This window comes from Pristiophorus japonicus, chromosome 11 (assembly GCF_044704955.1).
Source record: "Pristiophorus japonicus isolate sPriJap1 chromosome 11, sPriJap1.hap1, whole genome shotgun sequence".
In the NCBI taxonomy this organism is placed as follows: domain Eukaryota; kingdom Metazoa; phylum Chordata; class Chondrichthyes; family Pristiophoridae; genus Pristiophorus; species Pristiophorus japonicus.
The window spans coordinates 134,062,084-134,084,316 of NC_091987.1; the positions used below are offsets into that span (position 1 = coordinate 134,062,084).

The following is a 22,233-nucleotide window of genomic DNA, read 5'->3' on the forward strand; positions in this document are numbered from 1 at the left end:
AAGGCGCGGCAACTGAAGTTCGCACATGTGCAGTTCCAGCTCCACAGGGTCTTCAGAGCGTGAAAATGGAGGAGCAAGGAGGCTGTCAGCTTTCTACCCGCTTCTCACTTGCTGCCTTGCTGGAGGCAATGGGGAGTCGCTGGAGTGCACTCTAGCCTGGAGGGGGATGAATGCCAGTGCCTCGGGATTGCAGAAGGCTCTGGAGGGAGGTGGCTGAACACATTACAACCCAGAGCGCAGTGCCAACAGCAGCAACCCAATATCACAATACTTTCCAACAGCCTTACTATAGTCATCAGGGTGAGTAATCTTTCCATTCACCTTCCAATGCTTTCATGTGAATCTCAGTGTTGCTCACAATGTAAAGACTTTGCACTGCCTACCCCTTCTCTGTCTACCAGGCCATGCTCCTGAAGCCAGCCTGAGATCTCTTCATCGCCTCACCAGACATGCCCTGCCCATCCAAGTGTCTCTCACCTTCTACCTCCTTACTCAGCCTGAGCCCATCTACCAGAACCTTTCACCTCTTCATATGTGGTCCCAGTCCTAAGCCTCATACATACTGGTAGTTGCTTGTGCCCCAGACCCACCGTTCACACATCCACTGTGCGATGCAATGCAGCATGAACTGCCGCTAAGCACACTTCACCATCTTAATCGCGAGTACCCTACTGCAGACACGTGTGACACACCAGCACCTACACAGCCACTATCAATTCTGCTTTTGTCAGTTCAGGACTATCTCATGCACAATCTGCTACCTACTGGACCTGATCGACCAGGAGCAGCGAGTGTATGGCCTCATGGACGCTGCAGTTGTGGCGCAGGAGGGCGAGGAGGCAGAGCCCCCACTCTACAGTGAGGGTATGTGAATGAGATGGACCACACTATCCCACACTGCTGCTGTCCATTCTCAGGCGGGGCTGTCAGCAGCCGAGCCTTCCAGGCCCAGAGCTGGTCCAGAACATCATGCTATGCCATCTGTCCTGTCTCCCTTACACATACAGCAGGTCTCAAGCGCCCTTGCTGCAGGCACTCAGGCCATATTGAGGAGGATCAGTAAGCGAGGAAAGGGGGTGAGGCATTGTGGTGGGAAATGTCTCCGCAGGACCCACTGATCAAAGGTTGAGAAGGTCGAAATCTTATTCATCTGTTGTATTATGTGAAGGGGCGGAGCCCCATTAATTTTTATTTGAGGGGGTGGGGTCTGTGTACATATGTTGTAAAGGTTATTCAAGGGGCGGGTGACCCATTTTGTTTTCTTTGAAGGGGTAGGGTTTTTGGGGTTGTTAGAGGGATGTGTTTGCAATAAAATGTTACGTTGAACGTTTCCTTCAGCTTCTGGTGTATGGCTGCTGACTTGTATCAGAGAGGTGACATTATCGTGCCACAATACACGCTCATTATTAGCTGCATCCCTCAGCACACTCCATTTAAGTGAAGCGCTCCATTATGAGCCGCCGTCGAATAGCCCTGCCGCTACCAACATTGAGATGCTGCCTCCTCCGTGGCTGCTGCTGGTAGTCACCATCTTGCTGGACATTCGGGGCATTGGCAGGCTCCTGTTCCTCCTCCTGGATAATCAAGGTGCTATCAGCAGGCTCCTGTTCCTCCCCCAGATAATCAAGGTGCTATCGGCAGGCTCCTGTTCCTCCCCTTGGATAATCAAGGGGCTATCGGGAGGCTCCTGTTCCTCCCCCGGATAATCAAGGTGCTATCGGCAGGCTCCTGTTCCTCCCCTTGGATAATCAAGGTGCTATCGGGAGGCTCCTGTTCCTCCCCCAGATAATCAAGGTGCTATCGGCAGGCTCCTGTTCCTCCCCCGGATAATCAAGGTGCTATCGGCAGGCTCCTGTTCCTCCCCCTGGATAATCAAGGGGCTATCGGCAGACTCCTGATCCTTCCCCTGGATAATCAAGGGGCTATCGGGAGGCTCCTGTTCCTCCCCCGGATAATCAAGGTGCTTTCGGCAGGCTCCTGTTCCTCCCCCGGATAATCAAAGTGCTATCGGCAGGCTCCTGTTCCTTCCCCTGGATAATCAAGGGGCTATCAGCAGGCTCCTGTTCCTCCTTCTCCTCCTCCTGAGGTGGGCCTACAATCCCCACTGGCAAGGCCTGGGCCCTCATGATGGCCAAATTGTGCAGCATGCAGCACACCACAATGAATATTGAGACCTGTTGAGGGGAGTATTGAAGGCTGCCTCCTGAACGGTCCAGGCATCGGAATCGCTGCTTCAGCACTCCTATAGTCTGCTCTATGATGTTGTGGGTGGCAGCATGGCTTTCATTGTAGCGTTCCTCCGGCACTATGATAGGGTTGCGGAGTGGGGTCAGGCGTAACCTTTGTCCCCGAGCAACCAGCCTTGGTCTTGCCGTGGTGGCTGAAACAGTCGAGGCACAGTGCTCTACCGCAGGATAAAGGCGTCATGTGCATTTCCAGGATAGCGAACACTGACTGCGAGGATGTGCTGCGTGTGGTCGCACACCAGTTGCACATTTAGGGAGTTTCTGAAAACCTCTGCATTCTAGAATGGTGCTCGCAAGGCCACGTGTGTGCAGTCAATTGCTCCTTGCATCGTAGGGAAGCCCACTATCCTGGCAAACCCACATGTGCGCTCATCCTGCTTCTCGCTGCTCATCGGGAATGTAATGAAGTCCATTCGATGAGTGTGATGTCACGGATGCAGCCTGAAAGGAGCCAAAGGCATAGAAGGTGAGTGCCACCGTGACCTTCATTGCGACGGGCAGCACAATCCTGGTGCCGATGTGAGGCTTCAGGTCTGCTTGTAGTAGATGGCATATCTCTGTAACAACCTTTTGGAAGCGCAGCCTTCTGACACACTGCTTCTCGGAGAGGTCCAGGTATGAGCATTGCCACCGGTAAAGCCATGGGGGGTAAGGTCTCCTGCCCCGATGTTTAGGTGCTCTCCTCCTTTGACCGCCAACATAGCCAACAGCCTTTCTCTCTTCATGACGCCTTGTTAGAGCATGTAGAATGCGACACGGGCGAACAAGTAATGTCGCCATTGAAGTTTCACAAAGGACTTTGTTTCAAGCTCAACTGCTATGGCTGTCTGACGCTGTAAACTCGGAACCTCACGCACCGTGCTGTGTGTAAACATTGCACTGACTGATTTCTGAGGGAGCACTTCCTCATCCCTTTAAGTAGCCAACAGTTAACGATTCTGCAAACCTGTACCGACTGTTTCCAGACGTTGTACTTGGCAGCCGTTAAATGAGGTGGCCGCACCTAATTTAAACGTGGGCGTTGCACCAGGAATACGTCATGATCGGAGTGATCATCAGCAACCAGGCGCTACTGGTTTGCGCCCCCGGTGAACTGCTAATGAATTTTTGGTCTGGGCGCTAAATGCTGCGCTCTCGGTCAGTAACCACTTACGCTCCCATTATCGCCCCCTCTGGCTGCTAAATGAGGCATTAGGCAACCGAAAATCCAGCCCATTGTGTATTCCCTTGCCTGTTAGCCCTCCCCAATGCATTACCTCACACTTCTCCGGATTGAATTCCATTTGCCACTTTTATGCCCATCTGACCAGTCCATTGATATCTGCCTGAAGTCTACAGCTTTCTTCTTCACTATCAACTGCATGGTCAATTTGTGTATCATCTGCAAACTTCTTAATCATGTCCCCTACATTGAAGTCTAAATCATTGATACCACAAAAAGCAAGGGAGCCGAGTACTGAGCCCTGTGGAACCCCACTGGAAGTAACCTTCCCGTCACAAAAACATTACCTTTTGCTTCTTGCCACTGATCCAATTTTGGATCCAACTTACCACTTTCCTTTGGATCCCAAGCAATATTTTGACCAACCTGCCATGTGGGACCTTGTAAAAGGCCTTGCTAAAATCCATGTAGACTACATCAAACACATTACCCTCATCGACCCTCCTTGTTACCTCCTTAAAAAATTCAATCAAGCTATTCGGTCTATCCCTTTCTCCCTTTTTAAACAACGGTACAATGTTAGCAGTCCTCCAGCACCACATCTGTAGCCAGAGAGGATTGGAAAATGATGGTCAGAGCCTCTGTCATTTTCTCCCTTGCTTCTCTTAACAGCCTGGGATACATTTCATCTGAGTCTGGCGATTTATCTACTTTCAAAGATGCTAAATCTCTTAATACTTCCTCTCTCTCTCTGTTTGTCCCATCTAATATTTCACACTACTCCTTAACTACAGTGTCTGCATGTCCCTCTCTTCTGTGAATACAGGCGCAAAGTATTCATTAAGAACCATACCTACACCTTCTGCCTCCACACATAGGTTACCTGTTTGATTTCTAATAGGCCCTACTCTTTCCTTAGTTATTATCTTGCTCTTTATGTATTTATAAAACATCTTTGGGTTTTCCTTGAATTTACTTGCTAATATTTTTTCATGTCCTCTCTTTGTTTTCCTAATTTCCTTTTTAATTTCACCCCTGCACTTTCTATACTCCTCTAGGCTTTCTGTAGTATTTCGCTCTCGGTATCTGGCATAAGCGTCCCTTTTTTCCCCTTTATCCTATCCTGTATGCTCCTCGACATCCAAAGGGCTCTAGATTTGGGAGTCCCACCCTTTTTCTTTATGGGAACATATTTGCTCTGAACCCTCACTATCTCCTCCTTGAATGCCTCCCACTGCTCTGACACTGATTTACCTTCAAGTAGCTGTTTCCAGTCCACTCTTGCTAAATCACATCTCAGCTGAGTAAAATTGGTCTTTTCCCAATCGAGAACTTTTACCCCCAATCGAGAACTTTTACCCCCGGTCTATCTTTGTCCTTTTCTATAACTACCCTAAATCTAACTTAATTATTATCACTACTGCCAAAATGCTCACCCACTGATACCCCTCCCACCTGCCCAGCTTCATTCCCTAAAATTAAGTCCAGAATTTCCCCCTCTCTTGTTGCTATGCACTGGCTAAAAAAGTTCTCCTGAATGCATTTTAATAATTCTGTGCCCTCTATTCCTTTTACACTGATTCTATCCCAGTTAATGTTCCAGTTTGTGAAATCCCCTACTATTAAAGGATTGCCAGGCTGGTCAGGTAACACGGAAGGCCCTTGGCACCCTCTTGCTGGTATCCCAACAGCAGAATATATAAGCACAGCCACACATAACTGCATTAGTCAGGAGCAGTATCTGTGGAGGCTCTGTGTTATGTCGCATGCTGCCACAGAACCGAAATTTCTCCTCCAACGCAGACACTTCATTTTTGGTGGTTGTTTAGGGAATAGCTGCTTTTAACGTATATGCTACGAGGCCATTCCAGGCTGCTATTGTAGACATCACTAACAGTAGCCAGTCAAGTGCATTAAGAAATTTAGCATGCATTGTTAGAGCAAATAGTTTCACTTTTTAAAGTTAAAGCACATGGGATTGCGGGTAGTGTGCTGACATGGATTGAGAACTGGTTGTCAGACAGGAAACAAAGAGTAGGAGTAAATGGGTACTTTTCAGAATGGCAGGCAGTGACTAGTGGGGTACCGCAAGGCTCTGTGCTGGGGCCTCAGCTGTTTACATTGTACATTAATGATTTAGACGAGGGGATTAAATGTAGTAACTCCAAATTTGCGGATGACACTAAGTTGGGTGGCAGTGTGAGCTGTGAGGAGGATGCTATGAGGCTGCAGAGTGATTTGGATAGGTTAGGTGAGTGGGCAAATGCATGGCAGATGAAGTATAATGTGGATAAATGTGAGGTTATCCACTTTGGTGGTAAAAACAGAGAGACAGACTATTGTCTGAATGGTGACAGATTAGGAAAAGGGGAGGTGCAACGAGACCTGGGTGTCATGGTACATCAGTCATTGAAGGTTGGCATGCAGGTACAGCAGGTGGTTAAGAAAGCAAATGGCATGTTGGCCTTCATAGCAAGGGGATTTGAGTACAGGGGCAGGGAGTTGTTACTACAGTTGTACAGGGGCTTGGTGAGGCCACACCTGGAGTATTGTGTACAGTTTTGGTCTCCTAACTCGAGGAAGGACATTCTTGCTATTGAGGGAGTGCAGCGAAGGTTCACCAGACTGATTCCCGGGATGGTGGGACTGACATATCAAGAAAGACTGGATCAACTGGGCTTGTATTCACTGGAGTTCAGAAGAATGAGAGGGGATCTCATCGAAACATTTAAAATTCTGATGGGTTTAGACAGGTTAGATGCAGGAAGAATATTCCCAATGTTGCGGAAGTCCAGAACCAGGGGTCACAGTCTAAGGATAAGGGGTAAGCCATTTAGGACCGAAATGAGGAGAAACTTCTTCACCCAGAGAGTGGTGAACCTGTGGCATTCTCTACCACAGAAAGTTGTTGAGGCCAATTCACTAAATATATTCAAAAAGGAATTAGATGTAGTCCTTACTACTAGGGGGATCAAGGGGTATGGCGAAAAAGAAGGAATGTGGTACTGAAGTTGCATGTTCAGCCATGAACTCATTGAATGGCGGTGCAGGCTCGAAGGGCCGAATGGCCTACTCCTGCACCTATTTTCTATGTTTCTATTACGGCCCTGTTGTTTTTGCACTTATCAGAAATGTGCCTAGATATTTGCTCTTCTATCTCCCTCAGACTCTTTGGGGGTCTATAGTACATTCCCAGCAGTGTGATCACCCCTTTTTTGTTCTTCAGTTCAACCCATGTGGCCTCATTTGAAGCTCCTTCCAACATATCATCCCTCCTCACAGCTGTAATTGTTTCCTTAACCAATATTGCAACCCCCCCTCTATCTCGTCTGAAAACTCTGTAACCAGGAATGTTGAACTGCCATTCCTGTCCTTTAGGCCATATTTCAGTAATAGCTAGGATATCATACTTCCATGTGTCTATCTGTGCCCTTGGCTCATCTGCCTTGTTCACTATACTCCTTGTAATGAAGGATATCACATTAAGCACGGCCAAAACCATTTGTTGTCTATTTTCTAGCCATTGCTTCCTTTGCCTTGCAAACTCACTTACTAATTTACTGCCTTCCATTTCCAGCTTTGTTTCTTTTCCTTCTGAACCCACTCTCAGGTTCCCATCCCACTGCCAAGCTAGTTTAAACCATTCCCAACAGCACCATCAAAAGGATATTGGTCCCGACCCTGTTGAGGTGCAACCCATCTGGCTTGTACATGTCCCACCTCCCCCAAAAGCAGTCCCAATGCCTCAGGACTCTCAAGCCCTCTCTTCCTGCACCATCTCTCCAGCCATGCATTCATCTTCTCTATCCTCCTATTTCTGTACTCACTAGCACCTGGCACTGGGAGTAATCCTGAGATTACTACCTTTGAGGTCCTGCTTACTAATCTTTTTCCTAGCTCCCTAAAATCTGCCTGCAGGACCTCATCCCTCTTTCTACCACTGTCATATGTGTCATGTATGTATGCTTGGTATTACTAGCCACCAGGTGGCGCCACTGTCGGAGGTCATTGGGCTGTGCGCACGTGTGTGCGGCCCAGATATAAAAGACCAGCCATCTTGTAATGTAATCACTTTGGGCCCCAATAAAGTAGAGCCAGGTTTGTACCTGTTCGGAGATTACAGTATTCAGTCTATTGAGTCGTTGCACACACAACATTTGACGACGAGGTAACAAGAACCTTCGCGTGCAAAAATGAGCACAATTAGAATTCTGGAGTGATTCGTGGAGGGAGAAGATTGGACAGACTTTGTAGCCCGCTTGAACCAGTATTTCATGGCCAACAAAATGTAGAAAGAGGCAGACGCAATTCAGCGCTGGGCGGTCCTCCTCACAGTTTGCGGTCCGAAAATCTATGGACTCATAAAGAATCTCCTCTCACCCTTAAGTCCAATGGACAAGGACTATGAAACATTGTGTGCTCTGGTAAGTGACTATCTCAAACCAGATGAGAGCATCATCATCTCAAGATAGCGATTCTATATGCACGTTCGTTCTGAGGGCCAGGATGTATCGGAATTCGTTGCCAACCTCAGACGTCTAGCTGGACTGTGTACATTCGAAACTGCGTTGTCACAAATGCTGCAGGACTTCTTTGTAATCAGTATCAACCACGAGGTGATCCTGCGTAAGCTACTGGTGGCGGAGATGCTGGATTTGAGCAAGGCCATCATGATTGCTCAATCGTGCATGACGACGGACAAAAGCTTAAAGCAGATATCATTGAAAAATCGGAACTCGGCAAGTACTGTAAACAGGATAGTATCGTCGTTTGGCAGAGCTGCATATGGCAGGGCCTACCCGACTGCGTATGCAAAACTTGTGGCTGCTCAAAGTCCGCCAACAGGAATTAATCACTGTGTTGGCATTGTGAGGGAAATCATCGGCATCATCAGTGTTGGTTTAAACAGTATATTTGTAAAGGCTGTTCAAGAATGGGGCATCTCCAGCGCATGTGTCCGTAACTGAGCAAGCGTGGTGCGACACACCACGTGGAGGATGATGACCAGTCTAGTGCGGATCCAGATATGCTATCCGAGATACCAGAGGAGGAAGTGTATAGACTGTATTAGTTCCAAACAAAGAGCCAATCGATAATGATTGATGTAAAACTTAATGGCGTGCCGATATCAATGGAATTGGACACAGGTGTGAGTCAATCAATAATGAGCCAGAGGACATCGACAGGCTGTGGGATACTAAGGCTGTGAGGGCTAAGCTGAGTCCAGTCAATGCCAAGTTGCGTACGTACACTAAAGAACTCATTACAGTGATTGGCAGTGCAGTAATCAAGGTGTCGTATGATGGTACGGTTCACGATTTACTGTTATGGATTGTTCCAGGCAATGGTCCAACGCTGTTTGGCAGGAACTGGTTAGAAAAAATCAAATGGAACTAGAACGAGATCAAAGCGTTGTCGTCATTGGAGGATACTCCACGTGCTCAAATGCTGAGCAAGTTCCCCTCGCTGTTTGAACTAGACATCGGCAATTTCACGGGAGCCAAGGTGCAGATCCACATCAACTCGGATGCAAGACCCATCCATCATAAAGCTCGAGTAGTTCCGTACATGATGAGGGAGAAGGTCGAAATTGAACTGGACAGATTCCGGCGTGAAGAGATCATATCACCGGTCGAATTTAACGAATGGGCCAACCCCATTGTTCCCGTGTTGAAAAGTGATGGCACTGTCAGGATTTGTGGAGACTATAAGGTTACGATCAACTGAGTTTCGAAACAGGATCAATACCCGTTACCGAAGGCTGATGACCTGTTTGTAACGCTAGCCGGGGGGAAGTCGTTCACAAAACTGGATCTGACGTCAGCCTGCATGACACGTCGAAGAAACTTACATGCATCAACACTCAAAGGATTGTTTATCTACAACAGGTGCCCTTTTGGAATTCGCTTGGCTGCAGCCATATTTCAGAGGAACATGGAGAGTCTACTGAAGTCCGTTCCCAGAACCGTCGTGTTCCAAGAAGACATACTGGTCACAGGTCCTGACTCCGCTGAACATCTGAACAACCTGAAAGAGGTTCTATATCGTCTGGACAAAGTGGGACTCAGACTGAAACGCTCAAAGTGCGTCTTCACAACACCGGAAGTCAAATTCCTGGGGAGGAAATTTGCTGCTGACGGTATCAGGCCTACGGACTTGAAATCCAAGGCCATTAAAAATGCACCCAAGCCTCAGAATGTGACGGAGCTGCGTTCGTTCCTTGGTTTACTCAACTACTTCGGTAATTTCTTACCTAGGTTAAGCACCTTATTAGAGCTACTGCACATGCTGCTAAGAAAAGGCGACAACTGGGTTTGGGATGCGTCTCAAGATAGAGCTTTTGAGAAAGCTACTAATTTGCTTTACTCTAACAAGCTGCTGGTACATTATGATCCGTGTAAGCGTTTAGTATTGGCCTGTGATGCTTCGTCATATGGAGTTGGTTGCGTGCTCCAACAAGCTAATAAGTCGGGCAAATTACAACCTGTTGCATATGCTTCAAAAAGTTTGTCAAAGGCGAAAAGAGCCTACAGCATGGTAGAGAAAGAAGCACTAGCCTGTGTGTATGGGGTTAAAAAGATGCATCAGTACCTGTTTGGTCTTCAGTTTGAACTGGAAACAGATCACAAGCCATTCATTTCATTATTTTCAGAAAACTGTTGTGTTCCCACAAGCTACTGGTACTGTATGACCCATGCAAGCGTCTAGTTTTGACCTGTCCTATGGGTTCGGCTGCATACTCCAGCAAGCCAATGAGTCAAGCAAACTACAACCAGTTGCATACGCATCTCGAAGCCTGTCCAAGGCGGAAAGAGGCTTTAGCATGTGGGTAAAAAAAAAACATCAGTACCTGTGTCAGCTTCGCTTCAAGCTGGAAACCGATCACAAGCCGCTTATATCATTGTTCTCGGAACATAAAGGTATCAATACCAAAGCATCATCCCGCATCCAGAGGTGGGCGCTGACATTATCTGCCTATGATTGTCATTTGCCATAGACCTGGCACTGAGAATTGTGCCGATGCATTGAGCCATCTGCCGTTGCCCACACCGGAAGTGGAAACACCACAACCGACAGATCTACTGTTAGTCATGGATGCTTTTGAAAGTGAAGGAACCCTTGTCACGGTCCAACAATTTAAGACCTGGATCAGCCAGGACCAGATATTATCAGTTGTGAAACGTTGTATCCTTAGCAGTGATTGGTCTGCCATACCTAAGCAAATGGGTGATGAGACCAAAGCTTACATCCGTCGCAAAGACGAACTATCCATTCAATCAGATTGTATACTGTGGGTTAATCATGTTGTTATGCCCAAGAAAGGCAGAGAGAAATTTGTGCATGATCTACATAGCACGCATCCCGGTATTGTCATGATGAAAGCCAGTGCCAGGTCTCATGTATGGTGGCCTGGAATTGACTCTGATCTGGAATCATGTGTGCATCAGTGCAACACTTGCATGCAGCTTAGTAAAGCACCAGCGGAATTGCCACTGAATCTGTGGTCGCGGCCATCTAAACATTTAAAATTCTGACGGGGTTAGACAGGTTAGATGCAGGAAGAATGTTCCCAATGTTGGGGAAGTCCAGAACCAGAGGTCACAGTCTAAGGATAAGGGGTAAGCCATTTAGGACCGAGATGCGGAGGAACTTCTTCACCCAGAGAGTGGTGAACCTGTGGAATTCTCTACCACAGAAAGTTGTTGAGGCCAATTCACTAAATATATTCAAAAAGGAGTTAGATGAGGTCCTTACTACTAGGGGGATCAAGGGGTATGGCGAGAAAGCAGGAATGGGGTACTGAAGTTGAATGTTCAGCCATGAACTCATTGAATGGCGGTGCAGGCTAGAAGGGCCGAATGGCCTACTCCTGCACCTATTTTCTATGTTTCTATGTTTCTAAACCATGGTCCAGAATCCACATCAACTTTGCAGGTCCCTTCCTGGGAAAGATGTTCTTAGTTGTGGTGGACGCTTATTCCAAGTGGATAGAGTGTACAATCATGTCATCTAGCACATCCTCAGCTACCATTGAGAGCCTTCGTGTCATGTTTGCTATGCATGGTCTGCCTGATATTGTTGCAAGCGACAAAGGATCTTGCTTTACCAGTATGGAGTTTCAAGAGTTCATGAAACTCAATGGTATCAAACATGTGAGGTCAGCACCATTCAAACCCGCATCCAATGGACAAGCAGATCATGCTGTCCAAACCATCAAGCAGAGCATGAAATGTGTAACTCAAGGTTCACTGCAAACTTGCTTGTCACGCATATTGCTTAGTTACAGGACAAGACCCCATATGCTTACCGGGGTCTCCCCTACTGAACTATTGATGAAGAGAGGTCTCAAGACCAGGCTCTCTCTTGTCCACCCTGACTTGAATAATCGTGTCGAATACAGACGTCAAAGTCAGCAAGGGTATCATGATCGCGCTACTGTGTCACGCAACATTTCTATCAATGATCCTGTGTATGTACTGAATTATGGTCAAGGTCCTAAATGGATCGGAGGTACTGTTACGGCCAAGGAGGGTTACAGAGTGTTTATCGTTAAACTCAAGAATGGACAAACATGCAGGAAACATGTCGATCAGATAAAGCTGCAGCACTCGGATAAACCGGAACAGTCTGAGAATGACACAATCAGTAACCAACCAACCTGTCATCATCAGAGGACTCCACTGTCATCAATGAATCTGGACTTTCAATCACTGACATGGTCATTGCCACTCCCATCAGATCGGCTACCCAGCCCTAGTCATAACAGACTCAGAACGCTCGCCCAAGGCTGGAGTTCAACTGAGACGATCAACCCGGGAGCGGAACGCCCTGGACCGTCTCAATTTGTAAAAAGACAGTTGCTAATATCTTAAAGGGGGACATTGTCATGTATGTATTCTTGGGTTTATTAACCACCAGGTGGCGCCACTATCGGAGGTCATTGGGCTGTGCGCATGTATAAAAGGCCAGCCATCTTGTAATGTAATCACTTTGGGCCCTAATAATATAGAGCCAAGTTTGTACCTGTTTGGAGTTTACAGTATTCAGTCTATTGAATTATTGCATACACAACAATATGGACCATGGGCTGTTCACCCTCACCCCACAAAATACCCTGCAGCTGCTCAGTGACACCCTTGATCCTGGCACCAGGGAGGGAACATACCATCCTTGAGTCACGTCTGTGGCCGCAGAAACGCCTGTCTGCTCCCCTGACTATGGAATCCCCATACCACTATTGCATTATTGATGTTCCTCCTACCCCCCTGTACAGTTGAGCCACCCATGGTGCCGTGATCTTGGCTCTGGCTGCACCTTCTGGCAAACTCCTGAACTGACATATGAAAAGCATGTGTTTTCAGAGTTTGATGCATCCAAATGAGTTTAATGCATCTAAATGTGTATCAGCCACGGAGCCAGACCAGCCAAATCCTCAATGATCTGCTAGTTTTATATTTTTGATTCCTTTGAGAAAGATACAGCAACCAATCAATTGGAATTAGCAGAGATTCTAGCAACATTACCACAAAATGCGAATATGTGAGTAAACAAAAATGAGCAGCCAGACATTAGTGAACTCCTTGCATACACCAAAGCTGCTTTATGCGATGGGTCCTGAAACACAGGTCTCACAGTCCGTGCCACCCAAAGAGCAACTTGCTGGTTTCACCAAGGCCAGCTGCAGATAAGATGCTGTTTTAAACCGCTTGCAAGTTTTAGAGAATTTGCCAAGTTTGTTCTGGGATGGCAGCTGGTCACACTAACGTCCCATTAGAATCAGAGAAATTTACAGCACCGAAGGAGGCCATTTCGCCCATCGTGTCCGCGCCGACCAACAAAGAGCTATCCAGCCTAATCCCACTTTCCAGCTCTTGGTCTGTAACCTTGCAGGTTAAGGCATTTCAAGTACTTTTTAAATGTAGTGAGGGTTTCTGCCTCTACCACCCTTTCAGGCAGTGAGTTCCAGACCCCCACAACACTCTGGGTGAAGACATTTCCCCTCAAAGCCCCTCTAAACCTTCTACCAATTACTTTTAATCTATGCCCCCTGGTTGTTGACCCCTCTGCTAAGGGAAATAGGTCCTTCCTATCTATTCTTATCTAGGTCCCTCATAATTTTATACTCCTCAATAAGGTCTCCCCTCAGCCTCCTCTGTTCCAAAGAAAACAACACCAGCCTATCCAATCTTTCCTCATAGCTAAAATTGAGGAATGATTGGATTATGTAAAAACTAATGTAAAATGAAAGATTGGATTGCATTAAAATTGGTTATACTCGCTGCTGGAGGATGTAAGATTTCACATCATTGCAGACAATCTGTTACCTGTCAAAGAAATCTGGTTCAAGGAACTCTGTGCCTATAAGTTGGAATGGATATTTCTTCCTGGAAGTACTTGGCGGGAGTGGGGGCTGCTGGCAGGATGGTGTAGTAAGGCTAAAAAAGCGAGGTCTAGAGACTGGAAAGATTCAGACAGTTAGTGGTCTGGGGAACTGATGGAGGAAGTGAAGCTGATGAGCAATGAGAGATGGGATGGGAATACTGAGGGAGATGGGGTGTACTGGCTGGGGATCGGGGGGCGAGGGCACTAGCTCTCCACAGCAATTAACAAAGAATGGATGTAAGTGGGTTGAAAATTGGAAATCAAATCAATTTATATGCCTTGTCCCCAATCGCTACGCTGCAACTCTGAAATCAGTAACTCAGTATTGTCCCCTGGATGCTGGGGCCCCATTATTTTCCCATCGAATAGGCCCCTCTACATGATCCTGGACAAGGATTGTTGGCAGGTTATTTAATCACAGGGAATCCTGACCCTAGCAGTATTTTCCAGCAGGGATCATGGGAAGTAGATTTGAAATCAGAATTTGGGCTAATTTCCCCTTCCTCTAGATTGTGAAGCACTGAAGCTAATCCTAGCACCCCACTACTGCCCTGGTTGAGATCAAACAGTGCACCTCCCAGGTCTGTGCGTCTCAGTTGGAACACAGACCTGTGAGCCATTGCAGCAGTCAGCTTTTATTGACACTTGCTCGATTAGCCTCTGATATCAGAGTGGTCATTTCCCTGTTGTGAGAATAGTTCTTTTAAATGCAGATTATACACTGTGCCAAATTGCAATCTCCTATTGCAGAACAACTCTTACTGCAACAGGCTACCAGACTACAAGTTAAAAGTGGTAACAGAGTGAAACATTTAATGTATCAAATGATCTTCCATTATAATTATAGCTATATATTGTGCAGTACAGCAGGACCAACATTACTGTGAGCTATTAACTGAATACTGAATAGTTCCTAACTTTGTAGAAAGCAGTAGGTCTGCATGGGAGGGAAAGGGACCACTTAGACAAAGTTACCAGAGAGATTTCCGACTAAACAGTATGCTCGGGCTTTGCTTTGCTTTAAAGTAGTGAGCAATCTCAAACTAAAGCAGTCAATGGCACTTAATCCAGCTGCGTCTCAAATGAACAAGGCATGGTATTAATATATTTTTTTAAAGATCCAATAACAAACTGGGCAGTGTGACAAGTCAACACAAGGTCCTTCCACTGCCTTCATTCCATAGGCTAAATATGCAGAATCAGCTTCTGGGGCTTTGGAATAAAATTAAACCAATTCAGCACAAATGGGCGGAATCAGTCAGTCAGTCAGCCTGCAAAGATAGATGGCATGGGAAATGGAAGTGTCACACTGAAAGACTTGGATTTATATAGCGTCTGTCAAAACCACTGGATGTCTCAAAGCACTTTACTGGTGCAGTGGTTCTTCTTGTTGGGGGTTCACGTTTGTTTTGGGCTGTGAAAAGGGGGGGGTTAACTGGGGCTAAACCCGAGCTGGAAGTGCATAATACTGACTCAGTGCAAAAAGTGGAATTATACCATTCCACAGCATTGACATCCCTCACCTTGATGACCACAAAACAAATCCAGTGATGCTGCAGCAACTAAAAGTTTCATTGAATAATATCGGGACAAAGAATATTTAGACAACATGACATTTACTGAGAATCTGGTATGCAACCTTAACGCAATCAATTCCATTTTGTTTATTCAGTGAACTTTAGAATTCAAAAATTAGGATCACTACTAAACAAATTCTTGATCAAAGGGTCAGTTCAATGCACACTATAAGTGACACACCCAGTCATAGACAGCCTTGAATATCCGATTCTGTACCAGTGAGCCAGCTGATACCTGCACCAGGCTCAACCAACTTGGCTGCTGATATTGGCATGGTGCCATTTAAATGTAGGTGAAAATGCTCAACTCAAACATCATTTTCCTCCACTTTGTAATTTTACCCTGTTAGTTTAATAGTGGCTTTCAAGCAGAAAGAAAAGAAAGAACTCCTGCAGAAATTTTAGGTAAGCAACAACCCCAGATATAGATGCAAACCTAGAAATGGTTGGAATATTTTACCCACTTTTTTGTTCAGGTGTTCTGAAAAATCTGTAACTGGTATAAGAATTGGGGAAGGGAAGACCTATGGGATGATGACTGTTAATAGATCCACATTGATCGCTTTTTATGTATCTACTAATCATAAGTCTTAAAACTATCGATGAACATCCCAAAAATAATACAGAATTGCCCTCTATGGATTTGTTACATTAGGAAGCAATGGAAGTGTAGATTCACACTGACAGCACTGATTTCCATAGCGCAAAGACTGGCTTAGGTTACTCACCTTTCACATTCTCTTTGAATACCCTGAAATCCCTTGTGGTGTGATTTGGGGTCTTGGGATGGAGGATCAGTAATTGAACTGCTGTTCACTGGGAGTTCTGTTACAAATCCACCAATAACACAAGGGCAGTGAAAGAAATGTAGAGTATAATCAATTGTATATTCTTGAGTACTAGTGAAAGAAAGACTTGCATTTATATAGCACCTTGCACAACCTCAGGACATCCCACAGCATTTCACAGCTCATGAAGTACTTTTGAAGTGTAGTCACAAGAACACAAGAACTTGGAGCAGGAGTAGGCCATTTGGCCCCTCGAGCGTGCTCCGCCATTTAATAAGATCATGGCTGATCTGATCATGGACTCAGCTCCACTTCCCTGCCCGCTCCCCATAACTCTTTATTCCGTTATTGCTCAAAAATCTGTCTATCTCCAACTTAAATATATTCAATGACCCAGCCTCCACAACTCTCTGGGGCAGAGAATTCCACAGATTTACAACCCTCAGAGAAGAAATTCCTCCTCATCTCAGTTTTAAATGGGCGGCCCCTTATTCTGAGACTATGCCCCCTATGAGTGGAAATATCCTCTCTGCATCCACCTTGTCAAGCCCTCTCATTATCATATATGTTTCGATAAGATCACCTCTCATTCTTCTGAATTCCCATGAGTACAGGCCCAACCTACTCAACCTATCTTCATAAGTCAACCCCCTCATCTCCAGAATCAACCGAGTGAACCTTCTCTGAACAGCCTCCAATGCAAGTATATCCTTCCTTAAATACGGAGACCAAAACTGCATGCAGTACTCCATGTGTGGCCTCACCAATACTCTGCACAGTTGTAGCAGGACTTTTGTTGTAAAGTTGGATTACATTCAGTACAGTAGAGTATGTTTCTTAAGCACTAGGAAAGGGGAAGAATACCTTCAGGCAAGCAGGTGAAAACATTTGCATCTTTAGTTGCTTTTAAAATTCCCTTATTTGCTCTTACTGTACTGTGATGATTCCCGCCTATCCAGAGTTATGCTGTGCACCCATAGACCCACCATTCTAGAAAGAAAGAAGACTTGGATTTATGCAGCACCTTTCACGGCCACCAGACGTCTCAAAGCGCTTTACAGCCAATGAAGTACTTTTGAAGTGTAGTCACTGTTGTAATGTAGGAATCGCAGCAGCCAATTTGCACACAAGCAAGCTCCCACAAACAGCAATGTGATAACGACCAGATAATCTGCTTTTTTGTTATGTTGAGTGTGGGATAAATATTGGCTAGGTCACTGGGGATAACTCCTCTGTTCTTCTTCGAAATAGTGCCATGGAATCTTTTACATCCACTTGAGATAGCAGACGGGGCCTCAGTTTAACGTCTCATCTGAAAGACGGCACCTCCGACAGTGCAAGCTTAGTTTTTTTTGTGCTCAAGTCTCTGGAGTGGGACTTGAACCCACAACCTTCTGACTCAGGCACGTGTGCTACCCACTGAGCCAATGCTGACATCAAATTCTAATTTTACAAGTCATCTGAAAACATACTGTGCATCCAGGTAATTTACGTAGGAATTATGTGTAGGAGCTGAACACTTTTAAAAACTTGGTCCTGGGTTCAGGAAGCGGAAAAGATGCACTTTATTTTTGTTGTGCCAGGGGAAATGGGAGAGAGAAAGAGAAAAAGTATTCTCCAATTTACAATGATAGTTATTTTGAATACAGATAGTTTTGCCAAAACAAATATTTTGACCTTGTGATTTCAAACATAAACCTGGGGTGTTGTGCAATGTCATAAAGTCAGGTCAAATGATGTATCTGTCGTTTCACAAGGGCAAGATTTGATGCAGTCTGCTTCAAGTACTACTTACACCAAGCAATACTCATGGCTTCAATCTATATAGCAGCAATGAGGTGGCTACAATTCATTGTCAGATCCTATGACGAACAAAATGGAGGAGGGGCGCGGGGGGAGTGAAGGAAACTATTTTCAGTTCAGGAATTTCAAAACTTAATACCAATTAAATTTATGCCACGATTTCTCAGTAGCAATATTTATAAAATGCATTTTAAATGAAGGCTTTTTATTTTGGGTAAGCACTACTTAAACAATGAGTCTCCTTCAGAAATCAAAATAGCTAAAATTTGAAATTATTTTACACCCTTTCATTCTTTTTCAGTTTATTCCGGTTGTGAGTTTTTCTGTGTGAGCAGCCAGTCTGAGGACTCCATTGAGGGAGTGGGCAGGGAGGAGTGTGGAGTCCAGCAGTGACGGAACTGACCTGACATCAGCAGCGATTGTCGTTGGCGGAGGTGTGCGGATGTACTTCAGCACTCAACACCTTGTTGACTCGATATTTGTTCAGCTCCTTGTACGGCTCCCATATAGCTCTCTAATTAGATCATCAGCACTTAGAATTTAAATAAAGTTTGAGTCATTTAAAAAGACTAAATTCATTTCTAGTTAAAGGTTAATTTTTTAAATGGGTGCTGATAGTGAGCCTTGCACTTCACTAACTCAACACCAAAAATACAATTTTCAACCTTTGAGCTTTTCAGGCTGTTAACTTCAGAGGGAAATTTTTAACCCATCTTGCCCAGTAGGAAAGGGGAGGGCAGCTAACATGGCCTGAGAGTACTTACTACCCCATTCCTGCTCAATTCTCGCTGGCTGCCATTTTAACGTCATGAATATATTAAAATCTGGGGCCCTGTAATGCCATTAGATCTCCAAAGGCATTGTAATAGCCCGCTGATTGGAGCTCCCACCACTCAGTTAAACCTGGCTGGGAAGGAGAGGCCCTCTAAGGTAAATCAAAAACTTTCCTTACTGGGGCCAGGAGGAGCAGGAGTGCACTTTTGGGGCCCATTGAAGCTGGAGGAGGTTACAAAAACAGGGAGGAGCGAGACCACAAAGGGAGTTAAACACAAGGTTGAGGCCTTTATGGACCAGAAGCCAATGTAGTTCAGTGAATACAGGGGAGCAGGACTTGATGTGCGATAGGATACAGGCAGCAGAGGTTTGGATGAACTGAAGTTCATGGAGGATGAAGGAGGGAGCCCGGCCATGAGAGCATTGTAAGAATTGAGTCTGGAGGGGACAAAGGCATGGATAAGGGTTTCAGGGGCAGATGGGCTTTGGCAGGTGTGAAGGCGGGCAATGTGACAGAGATGGAAGTAAGCAGTCTTTGTGACGGAGAGGATATGGGGTCGGATGCTTAGTTCCCGGTTCAAATAGGATGGCAAGGCTGCGAACAGTCTGCATCAACCAGAGACAGGGGCTGGGGAGGGGTTGGATGGGTTGACAAGGGTATGGAGTTTGTGGCAGGGGCCGAAAATTACATCTTCAGCCTTTCCAATGAAATTGTAACTCACCCAAGAGTGAATGTTGGATAAGCAGCTTGACAACATAGAAGCAATGGAGGGGTTGAGATAAGTGGTAGAGGAGGTAGCATCATCATAGGCAGTTCCTCGGAATCGAGGAAGACTTGTTCCACTCATGAAGTGAGTTCTTTGATGGCTGAACAGTCCAATACGAGAGCCACAGACTCTGTCACAGGTGGGACAGATAGTCGTTGAGGGGAGGGGTGGGTGGGACTGGTTTCCCGCACGCTCTTTCCGCTGTCTGCGCTTGATTTCTGCATGCTCTTGGCGTTGAGATTCGAGGTGCTCAGCGCCCTCCCGGATGCACTTCCTCCACTTAGGGCGGTCTTAGGCCAGGGACTCCCAGGTGTCAGTTGGGATGTTGCACTTTATCAGGGAGGCTTTGAGGGTGTCCTTGCAGCGTTTCCACTGCCCACCTTTGGCTCGTTTGCCATGAAGGAGCTCCGAGTAGAGCACTTGCTTTGGGAGTCTCATGTCTGGCATGCAGACTATGTGGCCTGCCCAGCGGAGCTGATTGAGTTGGGTGTTGTTATCGTACATGTGGATGCTGACTCCACGTCATTGGACATTGTTGCTATGGGGCAGCATGTAAATAAGGAAAGGGGTGGGGCCAAGGATAGATCCTTGGGGGATCAGAGGCAACGTTGTTGAGGCAAGAAGAGAAGCCATTGCTGGAGATGTTCTGGCTGTGATTGGATGGCTAAGAGTGGAACTAAGTGAGGACTGTCCCACTGAACTGGACAAGGAAGTAGAATTATTGGAAGAGGATGGTGTGGTTGACCGTGTCAAAGGCTGCAGAGAGGTCAAGGGAGAACAAGGAGGGATAGGGCACCATGATCACAGGAGGATGCCATTTGTGAGTTTGAGTGACAAAGGCTTCTTTAATATTTGTCACTGCTGAAAATTAGAGAGATTTAGTGAAGTTGGAAAAAATAGCAGTTGCTGCTGAAGTTTGGGACATTTTGCAAGTCACTGTATTCAAACCACAGCAGGAAACGTCTGCTTTCAGAAGTCTCCTCATCTTCACTGTGCTTATAAATATGTGGTATTAATTGCACGAATGCCTTCACTATGGATCCAATCCAGACCTTACTCATTACATTAAGCACTAATTAGTTTATACTGAAAATTTTCAATGAGGAATTGATTCATTTTGCATAGTGAAACACATATACACACACAAAATTATACATCCACCATCTCACTATGCGTTTTAATGGAACATTGGACTAGGATTTCTAATTATGCCTGCAGAACTAATCAGACCTACTGCAGTAGAAATCTCTTGTAGAGCAATTCTGTTTCATGTTTTTCTCGATTCTGATAACAGAAGCATTATGTTGTCTGGAATTGACTGCCAGCTCCAAAACTGAAACTTTCAGATGTTGATTTTAACAACTGGGGCTGGCTGTATTTTATTACTACAAAGCACAAGCTACATTCAGAAAAAAATACGAACAAAAATCGGCACCTGCTCCATTTAAAAAAAAAAGAAAAAGCTTACTCACCTGTCACTTTGCCAGAATGGGGATTATCGAAAAAGGACATTTGGTGAAAGAGTCTGAAATAATGAGCTACATGTTTGGGAATGCAATAAAGTTACCTGTTTTGGGCTAGTTTTTAGTAAGAAAATGAAAGAATGGAAGTGGACGGTTCCATACATCTAGTACCGTACTCTCAGAAATACAAAGATACAAGAATCAGAGAATGAGAGAAAGGAAAAGAAAATGAGTTGAAAACCTTCACCGTTCTATGCAGGTATTACTGAACCTCTAGCCATGGGTATTACTGTAACACTTTAGGAAGGTATTTCTAAACCACCGGGTGGGTTTCACCATCCGACTGCAGGAATTACTGTACAATTCTGTTTAGCCATTAGTGTATTACTCCATGTAGATATTACTTCACCATCATTTGTAGACACTGACCTCATGCAAGTCTCGCTGGACCACCCCATGTAGGGTATCATTGGATCTCCCCATGTAGGGGTCACTGGATCCCCCCATGTCACTGGACCTCCCCGTGTCACTAGATCTCCCCATATATGGGTCACTGGATCTCCATGTAGGGGTCACTGGATCTCCCCCATAGCGGTCACTGGATCTCCCCATGTAGGGGTCTCTGGATCGCCCCGTGCCTCTGGATCACCCCGTGTCGGTGTTACTAGATCACATTTTTTCAATTCATCAAATCTTATTTGCGGTCTAGATTCTCTGATATTCTTCTTTCCTACCCCTCATGTTGTCATTATTTCTTTTCCAATTTATGACTGAAAATATTTGATGTCCTTAATACTGTGTGAAGGTTTAACACAAACCCTTGTACTTCATCTTTAGTATAAGAAGCCAATAGAACATCCAAAGAAACGTGAGAAAATGTTGCCTGTTTGTTTAATGATCAAACATTGGAGTGGTGCCAGTTCACAACCAGGCCAGTCTCTGCAGCTCCTGTTTACGCTGTGCATCTTCCTCTCCCTCTCTGCTTCCATATGACTGCACATTCACACCCAGTCCTTCCACATACACAGCCAGGTATGTTGTCCTCCTTCTCCTACCCTTATATACAATTACATGAATCTGCATCATCGCAACTGCTGTCACAATTTCATTATTTCTTTTTAGGTCCTGTTTTTCATAAAATTTTTAAAAGTTCCCAGTTCTATCTCTCCTCTTGTGAAGCTGTTGACTCATGCTGGAGTACGAGTTCGAGAACAGATGTTTCAGAACATCAAGCAAGAATATAGCCATTTCCAATTGAGGAGACAGTTAG

At 45.5% G+C, this 22,233-nt stretch overlaps 1 protein-coding gene across 1 annotated transcript in view; it reads left to right on the forward strand.

The window, feature by feature from the left end:
• The window catches only part of LOC139276309 (TSC22 domain family protein 1-like), a 307,775-nt gene extending 289,306 nt beyond the window's left edge, over positions 1 to 18,469 (forward strand). The window contains exon 2 of the mRNA XM_070894105.1: positions 18,261 to 18,469. Within this exon, the coding sequence (XP_070750206.1) occupies positions 18,261 to 18,276 (16 nt within the window). The 3' untranslated portion in view covers positions 18,277 to 18,469. The remainder of the gene's footprint in view (positions 1 to 18,260) is intronic.
• The last annotated feature ends 3,764 nt before the right edge of the window (positions 18,470 to 22,233 follow it).